Source organism: Ovis aries, chromosome 16 (genome assembly GCF_016772045.2).
Source record: "Ovis aries strain OAR_USU_Benz2616 breed Rambouillet chromosome 16, ARS-UI_Ramb_v3.0, whole genome shotgun sequence".
Lineage (NCBI taxonomy): Eukaryota > Metazoa > Chordata > Mammalia > Artiodactyla > Bovidae > Ovis > Ovis aries.
Genome location: NC_056069.1, coordinates 58,587,751 through 58,599,866, shown reverse-complemented (window position 1 = coordinate 58,599,866; position 12,116 = coordinate 58,587,751). Strand labels below are relative to the sequence as shown.

General features: G+C 46.9%; 1 protein-coding gene across 1 annotated transcript in view; it reads right to left on the bottom strand.

Annotated features, from left to right (window-relative positions):
• The window catches only part of ANKH (ANKH inorganic pyrophosphate transport regulator), a 168,726-nt gene that overhangs the window by 40,642 nt on the left and 115,968 nt on the right, over positions 1-12,116 (bottom strand). The window contains exons 5-7 of the mRNA XM_027980157.3: positions 6,009-6,179; positions 3,612-3,746; positions 318-410 (exon numbers count right to left, since the gene is read on the bottom strand). Coding sequence (XP_027835958.1) covers positions 318-410; positions 3,612-3,746; positions 6,009-6,179 — 399 coding nt within the window. The remainder of the gene's footprint in view (positions 1-317; positions 411-3,611; positions 3,747-6,008; positions 6,180-12,116) is intronic.

Below are 12,116 nucleotides of genomic sequence, written 5' to 3'. Positions count from 1 at the left end.
AACAATATATTAATTTTTTTGAGAGCATCATTTTCCTTTTGCAAATAATTTCTCAACAGAAGTAACCTAGAAGTGAGGACCAGTTTGGAGACACGTCCTGGGAGCCACATCAAGGCAAGCATCAATTCACCTCTGTGATTTCCTGAGGGACGTGTTCCACAATTACCTCCGCCAGCCCCAATGCTACATCAACCTTGCAGAGGGAGGTGAGGCTGAGAGACAGCGAGGTGTCCATCACCGGAGATCGCTGTCTCTCAAACGCTAATTTTAAAGAGAGTGTTTTGGAAACCGTGCCGCGCGCCGCTCGGGGTTCTCACCTTGTCAAAAGCGGGGTAGACAGCACGGATTTCCGTCAACCAGCCATACGGCATGTGACCCACGGGGTATGTGGCCGTCAGAATTGCCACAGCCTGCAAGAGGAAGAGCCGGCAGTTAGCAAGGCATCCGCAGAGAGCATCTCCAGCCTCTGCCTGCCACCTGTCACGTGGCAGCGCGAGCCGTCTCAGCTACAGTCCCCCGACAAGTTATTCCATCCCGGGTGACAGCACGGCCAGCCTTGGGATGGCCCTGGAGCAGGAGGAAGGGGCAGAGGCCCCCTGCATCCTGGGGAGCAGGCTGAGCAGGTCCAGGGTGTGCATCTGAGGCTAGGAGGATGCGTCTTGTTTTAGATACATTTATCCAGGCCCCGATCATGGATTGAAAAGCCAAGATTTCAACCCTGGTCCTCCAGGTTCTCACAGAATCAAATGGAACCCTCTAGTCTAGCCGGATTCTTGAGTCTCCAGATGCGATTCTGAGCTCCACCCCTGCTCTCTGAACACTCAGCACTCAGGGACCACCTCTCCGCCTCCACACCGTCCTTCAGGGAAGCTGATGGTGTGCACCTGTCCATGGCTTTATGGTACGCGCCACCCTACTCACCTCCCTTCCAGTCCGTTCAGCCCAGGAGAGCCCAATTCTTATGTTTAACTTGAGACAACTAATACTTCTCACAGGAAGCCAAACAGGAATAGGAGAGTTTCATTTCTTTGTTGTTGTTCAGTCTCTAAGTCACGTTCCTCTCTTTGTGACCCCACGGACTGCAGCATGCCAGGCTTCCCTATCCTTCACCAACTCCTGGAGCTTGCTCAAATTCATGTCCATCGAGCCGATGACGCCATCCAACCATCTCATCCTCTGTCATCCCCTTCTCCTCCCCTGCCTTCAATCTTTCCCAGCACCAGGGTCTTTTACAATGAGCCAACTCTTTGCATCAGGTGACCAAAGTATTGGAGTTTCAGCTTCAGCATCAGTCCTTCCAATGAATATTCAGGGTTGGTTTCCTTTAGGATGGACTGGTTTGATCTCCTTTCAGTACAAGGGACTCTCAAGTGTCTTCTCCAACACCACATTTCAATTCTTCGGCACTCAGCCTTCTTTATGGTCCCACTCTCCTATCTGTACGTGACTACTGGAAAAACCACAGCTTTGACTATACAGACCTTAGCTGGCAAAGAGATGTCTCTGATTTTTACTATGCTTTCTGGGCTTGTCATAGCTTTTCCTCCAGGGAGCAAGCGTTTTTTAATTTCATGGTTGCAGTCACCCTTCATTTTGATGCCAGGAATGTGAGTGAGGTAGGTCTTCAGCTGGTGAAGACACTGCTCTGAGGAGTAGGTGGTGGAATCAGGCAGATCTGGATTCCAGCATCACTCCATCACTTCCCAGGTGTGTGTGAAGCATGAACCCTCTCAGGCCCCCTCTCTGTTCCTCCAGAAAAACCATGAGACTAACAACAACCATGGCACAGAGCTGTTGGGAGTCAATGAGATGTATGCAAGTGCCAACACCATCAGAAGCAGACGGTTAATTCATGTCAGTTCTGTCTCCCTATGCTGAGGTCTGTCTCTATGCACTGAGGTCCATTTAGAAATGATTTTAACATACAAATTATCTTGGTTGTCTTTTTATTTTTAGGGGAAGATGGAATTCTAGCACACAGGTGATTGGTGGGGATGGGGCGTGTCCCATACTTTTTACAGGACAGCTGAAACAAAAGTATTAGGTTAAAAAGATGCCATGTTACAGAAGCCACCCCAAAGGACATTTGTGAGTCAAGAAAACAAAATCCAGGAACCCACGGAGACAAGAGAAAGCATTCGGCTTGTGATTTATGTACTTCTCTTTCCAGGCCAACATGAGCTGCTTCCCGGGACATGGAACCTGGCAAGAGACCCCGGCCTGGAGACATGCTGAAAGTGCACGCAAGGGCAGTTGTGTAAACAGGAGGCCCTTGGGAGCGGCCACTGGCCTTCCTGAAGGATCAGCAGTCCCAGAGCCAGAATTAATCCCCCAGAAGGCAGCAGATGAGCAAACAAACAAAGTCTTTCTATTTGTTCATACCATACTGGCATGATGGAAAAATATTTTAAAAATGTTTCGACTCTCTCCCTGGAGGAGCTGCCAGTTTCCAGATCAATTTCTTGAGCTGTGAGTGAATAGAGGAGACCCTCCTTTGAAAGAGGGCAGGTTGCTGAAGATGCAGAAGCCATGGTAGGTTGGGTGGCACATTCAGGAGACGGAGCAGCGACAGGTGAGGGAGGTCAGCGGAACACAGAAGCATCAGCCCTTGCCTGCTGGGTGATTCTGCACATGGCCAGTCCCGTCGTCCTCTGTGACTGCAGTGAAGAGGCTCCACACTGACTCCGCAGGGAAATGGAAAGGCCAGTGAGTGGGAGAAAGAAAACCTGGATTCTAACACAGTCCAGCTTCTTGCTACTTTTGCATCCTTACCTCGGTTTTTTCATGTGGTAAAAGAGAAGGAAGAATAAGATATCTTCCTCCCTACTCATTATACTCGTTCAGTCGCTTAGACACATCTGGCTTTTTGCGACCCTACGGACTGCAGCCCGCCAGGCTTCTCTGTCCTTCACTATCTCCCAGGAGTTTGCTCAAACTCTCTCATCCTCTGTCTTCCCCTTCTCCTCCTGCCCTCAATCTTTCCCAGCATCAGGGTCTTTTCCCATGAGCCGGCTCTTTGCATCAGGTGGCCAAAGTATTGGAGCTTTAGCATCAGTCCTTCCGATGAATATTCAGGGTTGATCTCCTTTAGGATTGACTGGTTGGATCTTCTTGCAGTCCAAGGGACTCTCAAGAGTCTTCTCCAGCACCACAGTTCGAAAGCATCAATTCTTTGGTGATCAGCCATCTGTATGATCCAATTCTCACATCCATATACAACTACTGGAAAAATCATAGCTTTGATTATACAGACCTGTGTTGGCAAAGTAATGTCTCTGCTTTTTATTACACTGTCTAGGTTTGTCATAGCTTTTCTTCCAAGGAGCAAGCGTCTTTTAATTTCATGGCTGCAGTCACTGTCCACAGTGATTTTGGAATGCAAGAAAATAAAGTCTGTCACTGTTTCCATATTCATAAAAAGACAAAATCACATCATTCTAAGTCACAGATGGAGATCCTCAATGCTTTCTTGTATGAAGGTATCATAGAACTTAATATCACAGAATTTCTTCGCTTTCAAGAGGAACTGGAAACAAATTTGTCAGCCACCTCCCCGCCCACATTTGTTACACGGTGACTTTGGGCACCCATGTTCCCAGAAGGGGCCTTACCTCCGTAGCTGCAGAACTGCCGCCGAGGTCCCGGGAAACAAAGAGGTTGACAATGGGCCTACTGATTCTCTGTGTGGCCAAGATGAGCGCCAGAGGCCACCAGAAACTCAGCATCTTTCTTATTGTTGCATCTCCCTGTATCAACAAAATGGGATAAAGTTCGCTGAACTTGAGAAGGAGAACAGAAAAAAATAATTCGGAGTCAAAGCCTTTTCTTTTGATGTCAATCATGAGTCAATTCACTATACTTAAAAATAATGTAGGAAAAGCCTCTGTAGACAAGCCAAGTTGAATTAAAATAAAATGTACAGTGTTATTAGAATTGAACTTAGACAGCTGGCAAGCTCCCGTGAAATCAAAACACGCCTTTAAGCTTGATGGCTTCAAACCACTATTGTCTAAACAGGGCAACACTAACCCAAGCAGAACCCAGCTTCACAGCCTGAGAAACAGGTGGGAAAAGTTCTTGTTCATATCATAAAACTGACTGGCTAGAAGCCATGTCGGTAAGAGGTAGCTCGTAGAAGTAAAACATTATTGTAATTTATTTTGGAATCAGTGTGGTCATGAATAGCCTAATTATTTGGGCACTTTATAAGTCTACGACAGACGTTCCTAATCTCAAGGCTCTGACAGAAGTCATGTAAGTGTTCAGAACCATAAGCAAAATAAAAGCACAGTAAAGAAAAGGCTATTTATTAAAAATTCCACAGCAAAGATAGGCACTATCTTTAACACCTGGCTTTTATCAAGTGACTTTGGTTTTGGGTCTTCATAAAGGTAAGTGTTGCATCCTGGAGCCATCCCAGTCACTTTATTTCGCTTTGCTAGCAGCTGAATGTTAAGATGGATTGCTACCATCAAGACCAATCTGATGTGGTGGTCCTCATGATGGAAATATCTCAATCTGATACTACTGATGGCCTGACCTCAGATCAAGGTGAGTGGTCAGTACAAGGACTGTTTTGACATGACAAAAGTAACATGTGGTCAAAGGTGGGATCAGGGTTAGAGTGTGGTAATGTACTCAATTTATATATATATATAAATTGAAATTGTTAGTCATTCAGTCATGTCTGACTCTTTGCAACCCCATGGACTGTAGCTCACTAGGCTCCTCTGTCCATGAGATTTCCCAGGCAAGAATACTGGAATGAGTAGCCATTCCCTTCTCCAGAGGATCTTCCTGACCCAGGGATCGAACCTGGGTCTCCTGCATTGCAGGCAGATTCGTTATTGTCTGAACCACCAGAGCAGCCCTATATCTACATATACATACATATATATATATGTGTGTGTGTGTGTGTGTCCACACACACACATTCATGTACATATATACACACCACTTTGCATGCTAAGTGGCTTCAGTCATGTCTGACTCTTGTGACCCCATGGACTATAGCCTGCCAGGCTCCTCTCTCCATGGGATTCTCCAGGCAAGAAAACTGAAGTGGGTTGCCATGCCCTCCTCCAGGGGATCTTCCTGACCCAGGGATAGAGTGGTCTATTTATATTTATATATAAATACAAAGTCATGTCTATTTGCCTTATAGCTGGATAGATACCAACTCAGTTGGTATCAGAGGGTAGAGAAGATTAGCATACACATAAATCGGATACTGTTTACACCGGTGATGAAAAGAACACTGTGGCCATCTGGGTAAGATTATACCTTGTTTGTACCATATTCACCTTTTGAGGCACAGGCCAATCTCTGCCTCCATCAGGAGGGCTTCTGAGACCACATCCCTCTCTTCCTTAGCCTCAGAGGGGAGGCTCTTGTATTCCCATTGTGGTCTCTGTGCTGTGTTGTCTGAATATTGTTCCTGTGTTGGTGACTAAGCCAAATGGGACATGAAGCTGACTGAGGCCACAGACCATATTTAAAATTTCTAAATTTTAAATTTAGAAATTAGGTGTCACCTAAACCCTCCCCAACTCTCTCTGTAGAAGGTACCTGAATGAGTGTGTTTACCCAGGACAGAAAGCCCAAACCCAGTCTGGATCCCTGCTGTGAAATTAAACAAATGTGAGGTCAGTGGTACCAGGACTCCTGAAATCTTTGTTGATCACAGAGTGACTTCCTTTTGACCACAGAGTAAGAAGAACCATCAACACTGTGCCTCCGCTGGGGCCTGACGTGACTCACTGTGACTCAGTCTTCTTGTATGGAGATAAGAAGGCTGGAGAGTCACCTCTAAGGTCTCTCTTCCATCTCTAGAGTTCATCAGCTCTCCAGCTGTTTATCCCCATGGACGTTACCAAGCACTTGACCTTGGGATATGACGTCCCAGAGCACCTGCCTGTTACGCTGATACGTTGAATCACAGGGGTAGGATCAAACTGTAGTCCCCTTGGATATACAGACAGGCTCTTCCTCGGGGTCTAAGGACCTACCCCCAGCTCCGGTCCACTCCTGTCCGGGATGATGTCGTGGATGTTCTTGTAGTAGCCCAGACACAGGGTGGTGCAGCGCACGAGGGCGCCCATGTACAAGGACAGGATGGGGATGAGCAGCGGCTCCCTGCACTCCAGGTGACTGTGAAGTAGAATGGCTACGAAAACGACCTGAGAGGTGGGGAAACAGACAGTCATCAGGGAGGGGACGGAGCCAGTTAACAGAAGCCGAGCCCAACCTCTTGCACCCGCAACTGAGATGGATCTCTGAGCAGAAGCCTTGGCACTGCAGATGAGGAGAGCAGGACCTGGGGCTACCGCTCAACACTTCTCTTGGGGCATCCAGGCTCAGATGTTTGGGAAGCACTGGAAGGACTCGTGGCCACTCTGCTCTGTTCACCACTAAGTGTTTCTTTTAAGGCAACTGCACACCTGGTTAACGTTATTGCTAAAGACTAGCCAGAAGCTTTGGCTTCCAGACCCTAAACGATACAGAAGAGTTTTGCCCCCTCCAGGTGCACATGTAATCCACGCCAGTGGACCTAAGTGACCTTCCACAAAGGACAGAACAGTGGCCAGCGATGGGCAACAGAAAAACGGCCATTTACGCGTATAACGTGGACTCTGCTAAACATGCTGTGAAAGCCGCCAGTGTTAATTATAAAACCAGACAATCAAAATTTAAGATATCGACTTACAAATGTGGCATAGGTCAAAAAAATACAAAGTCAGCAGGGACTGAAATAATAGTAAAGTGTCAATCTCTATTGAATGGTACAGGCTCTAAAGCAAATTTATCAAACTACTTAACTTCCCATCTTGTAGAAATGAGGGAATCAGTCCAGCCTCTGGGCAGAGTCCTGGGGTTCCCATCTTGGGAGGAGCCCTGAGGAATAGCGGATGCAGAGGTAGGAAAATAGGGGAGGGGAGAAAGTATCTGAGCTACATCAACCTTCTTAGCCAGTCATCCACGGAAGGATAGGCTTGTGAAATATACCGCTGCTAAGTGAGTCTGACCATAGGAGGCATACTCTGATCGCTGCATTCTCAAGCAATGACTGGTGACAGAAAGTTGAAAAAGAAGCTGGAGAATGAGCGTGATTCATCAAATGCGTGCATTCAATTGCTGTAGGGAACAGAGCAATCCAGAGGAACTTTGGAATGAAAGAAAAGTATCAGACGTCAGAGGTGGTCAGCTTATCTCACAAACTGACACGTGTGCCAGGGGCTGTTGCTCTTAAACCACTAAATGCGACAGAACCTGTTAGAGATGTGCGCAGGGGAATGCAGACGACAGAGCTGTGTGGCCTGGCTGCCTGGGCAGGACCTGGCTGCCCGGAGCACGGATGACGTGAGTGTCCATTCACACTCACTGAGGATACAGTGGAGCCCACTGATGGAAGAAAAGATGCCCGTGACTGTCTCCATGCCTGCTGCTTCCCAGGGGAACAAATGTTCTGTATTAACTGCTGCTGCTGCTGCTGCTGCTAAGTCGCTTCAGTCCTATCTGGCTCTGTGCGACCCCACAGACGGCAGCCCACCAGGCTCCACCGTCCCTGGGATTCTCCAGGCAAGAACACTGGAGTAGGTTGCCATTTCCTTCTCCAATGCATGAAAGTGAAAAGTGAAAGTGAAGTCGTATTAACTGAAGGATGGCAAAGACCAGCTGGGCAAAACCTTGTTAAGGCCCTATTGTTTTTGGAACAGAAGATTGAGTTTTGTTATGTGGCCGAGATGCCCATTTACTTCTCTAACTAATCAAAGACCTCTCAGGGGCCCTAACGTGCAAACAGACTAGTATGTCTGCAGCAGGCTTCACATTCGACATACACAAACCTACGGTGTTAGTGAAGATGGCAGTGTTTAGAGACTGAGAACATGCTGGAGGGAAAATGAATATGTGAAGACGAACCCCTCCTCTGCCAAGTGCAGGAAGGCTCCTGGTGGCGCCATCAGGACGGCCAGGTGAGCAGACCCGAGCGAGGAGATCTGGACGTGAAGGAAAAGGGAGGGGGAGGTATGGAAAGGACCAGAAGGAGCAGCAGAGTGGGCTAGAGTTGGGCAGAGGCGGCAGGAGACATTCGGCCCAGAGCAGTCCAAGGCCAGAGTGATGGTTTTGTCAGCCTCCCCTGTGCTGTTACTAGCTTGATGCCATGCGGTCCAACACTTATTGTACATCTTACATCTTCACTGTGGGTTGGGTCAGTTATCAGTTTAAAACAACAGCTGGCCCTTCTGCATTTCAATCCAGAATTAAGATTTTCGAATCTGATACAGCCATCAAAACTGTATTGGGTTATTTTGCAAGCGGAACCTACAGGCTCAGTAGTAAGGATTTTCCCAGGGGGAGCCTGCTCTGGGCTGGGGATCCAGTGATGGATAAGGTGGTCCCAGACTCTGTTCTCCTGGAGCTGACAACCTCATGGGGAGGGCAGGAGTCATGGTCAACCCCTGACAAGGCCAGTGAAGGGAGGAGGGTGGCGGTGCTGGGAGTGGGGAGGAGGCTGTGGAGTGAAGGGCGGTCGCTCCATTGGGGTGCATCTGAGCTGAGACCCAGAGCCCAGGCAGCTGGCTGGCAGCAGATTGCGGGAGCCGGTGGTAGGTGGGGAGAGCAGAGGCCAGGGCATTCCCTTCTGGGCAGAAGGATCCAGGCAAAGCCCCCAGGGGGAGGGGTTCGGCTGCATTGGGTCTGGAAGGGAGGACCAGGGGCTGGAGGGCAGAGAGCTAGGGGACAGAGGAGAGTGATTGGGCTGGGGAGGAAGCAGGGCCAGTGGGTTTTCAGCCCCTCTCAACCTGTGATCAGGACACTGGCTTTTTATCTTAAGAACGCCAAGGAGGCAATTTGAAATCAGGTTTGAGGAGGGGCTGAGGTGGCCAGAATGTCACTGAGAATCGATTACTGTGGTCCCAGTGGGGAAGGAGGGAGGAGACCCAGAGCACAGGGGCAGGCCAGGGGACAGGAGGCATCTCTAAGGATCCAGGTGGGAGGGCTGACCTCTCAGAGCAGCAGAGATGGGGAGAAGTGGGCTGATAAGGAAGCATCTAGGATTAAGTGTTTTAGACAGAGGGGAATGGAGAGCGGTGCTGTGAGGGTGGCTCCCGGGTTTCTGAGCAGATGGCATGGGCAGAGGTTCATTCAAAAATGCAGTCATCAAGATCACGAAGATTATGAATGGAGGCTTATGATGCCTTTGAAGGATCTGAGTGGAAATATCATAGAGACATTCAGATGCCTTGCCTAGAGCCCTGAGCAGAGGGCTTGGCTGCAGACAATTATTTGGTGAATATCAGTCATGTTACAGATGGTATAAATGCAGGGCAACCATCAGATTATTCTTGAATAGAATACACAGTGAGGAGGGATGGGTCTTGAGCAACTTCAGCATTTACACATCAATAGATGACCTGGGCTGTCAGAAGTAGAAGAAAAACCACGATATGGTGGTGTGAGAGCCAGTGGGAAGGGGTGTTTCATGGAGGAGGGCGCAGTCAACAGAATGAAGAGTTACTGAGACATCCATGAGGTCAATGGGAACTGCTGCACTGGATTCAATGGCAAGCAGGTCATTAGTGAGAGCTGTGTGGGTGAGCTGACGGGGCGGAAGTCAGTCTGCAGCAGGTAGACGAAGGAAAGAGAAGGGAAGAAACGGAGACCCTGAGTGCAAACCACCTTTCTGAAAGGTTTGGCTATGAAAAAATAGGATTGTAGCTACAGAGGTACATGGGAGCCAGAAAAAGCTTGTTGCTGATGCTGTGGTTGTGTGTGTGTGTTTTTTTTAAAATTTAAATGTATTTATTTTAATTGGAGGCTAATTACTTTACAATATTATATTGGTTTTGCTATACATCAACATGAATCCGTCACGGGTTGTGGTTGTTTTAAGAAGGCAGAAGTTTGAGCATGTTTCCAGGTCAAGAGAAATGATCCAGGGGAGAGAGAAGGAGTCACTGATAACTAATGAATAAGGTTCCCCAGAAAGCGGGACAGGACGGGCTAAGAGGCATTGGAGGAAGAAGTGGCCTGGGACCAAGGAGGGACATGTGCTTTCCTGTAATGGGGACAGCAGAGGTGAGGCAGGGGTCTGAGAGTAGGCATGTGGGTTTGAGCTCCTCAGTGAAGTGGGCAGTGAGGTCATCTGCTGGGGACAGTGAGGTGGGTGGAGACCCTCGGACATGGTCCCTAGAGTCAGCTGAGGTGAGTGATGAGACTGAATTTATCTGAGATCAGTTTGCCCCACTGTGAAACTTTCTGCAGGAGCACTTGCTACCTGGGTGCAAGCCGCACACCATTGGTGGTTCAGGACTGGGATCTCGCCAGAAGGCTGCGATGGAGAGGCAGGAGGCGAGGGGCCTTACAGTAGTATGGCCAGATTACTCAGCTGGGATCCTGGGATCCCATCTCTGGGGTCTGAGCTGACTTCAGAAGGCCAGGGCTGACGGCAGCAGAAAGAGGAAAGAACTAGAGGTCTAACAAGACCCCCCTCCACAAAGTTTCATTTAATACTGAGCAAGCTAAGAAAGTCCAGGTGATCATAAAATCTATACAAAAGATGTGATTATTACTAAAATGGTGACACAGAAAACTGTATCATGTTGGAACCAAACCAAGAGGTTTTTTTGTATTATGATATGAAGTTAATTAGCTTACTAAAAATTACTTTTTAAACAGGAGTTGGCACTGACACTCAAGGCATTATAAACTGTTTTCCTGTTATCATTGGTGATCACTCCCTTCCTATCTATGCCAAGGTGGTATTTCAAGGGACTTTCATGTTCAGACCATGAAATTTTTGCACCTTGTTTTATGTCCCTGGATATTTCCAATGTCTCTTAGTTTATAGTCTATGGGAACTTGAATATAATTTGTATCCTACTTCTGTGTGAAAAGTGTACAAATCTTAATTATGTTGAATTGGTTCATGGTGCTTTTCAGATCTACCATATTCTTCTACTTTTCTATATATTCATTTTATTAATTTTTTGAGAGCTTGATATTGAAACTCCAACCAAAGATCTTAATTCATCTACTCAACAATTGTAATATATAGAGAAACTACATGTAACTTTGTTCTGGATTTTCCAAGTCTCCTGTAAATGCATTATCATACTTTCATAATTTAAAAAATAAAAATAAAAACCTTTAAAAATGTTTCTAAAAAAGGGCTTTGCCTGGGATTTATTTTTTCATTACCAGATCTAGTAATTCACAAATGCTTTCAAGTAATGAGAGGAATGAAGTGGAGGGTGGAAGTGAGAGCAAAAACTGAATTTATTCCCTCAGCCAAACCATGGCAGGAGCTCGAGCTACAAGGTTCAAAATAACTATATCACCTGGAACAGCCCTAGGTCAGATGGCACCTGAATCCAGCTGCTATTGTCCCGAGTAACCAGGTAGGTTTATTCTGAAATTTCGAGCCCTCCCAGCAGGCAGAGGCCAGTACTAGTTTTAAAATTAAGAAGGATAAAGGCTGTGGGCAGACTGGGAAAGCATTTTTCAGGGATATGATTTCTTTCTTTTACTCTTGGATGCTTGCTGTATTTATCTAAGGCAACGATGCGTGTTTTTCTTTTTGCCTGTGAGGATACCACATCTACAGATGCTCACTCAGGCGTCAATGCTCATGTTAAAAGTGAGAGGTGTTCCCTTAATTTCCCTTAATTTCCGTAAGTGATTAGCGTGAACGAGGCAGTTCAGATCATCCCTCAGAGGATGAATCAAAAGTAAGACCAAGCAAAAAATCTCCAATAACTCAATAAGAAAATTAACAAAGATACATCAAAGAATGATGTTAGGGGGTATTCAGGCATGTGCTAGAAAATGCACACACACTCATACACACACACACACAGACACACACTCATAATGTTAGCAGGAAGCAATTTAAATTACTTTAAATAGTGATCCATGGAGTCAATGCAATTAATTTGGAAATTTAATTCTTGGCCTTTAGGGAGGTACTAACAGTTGAACAGTAGATTATTTCAAAAAGGTGGTTGAAAGACTAGCATGCTCAGCAGGAAAAAACCAGGAAGAACCATGTGGACATGTTCCTAGCACAGAATTGAGAATTGGAAAGCAAGTTTAGAAATCAGTCCACCTCCTTCTCC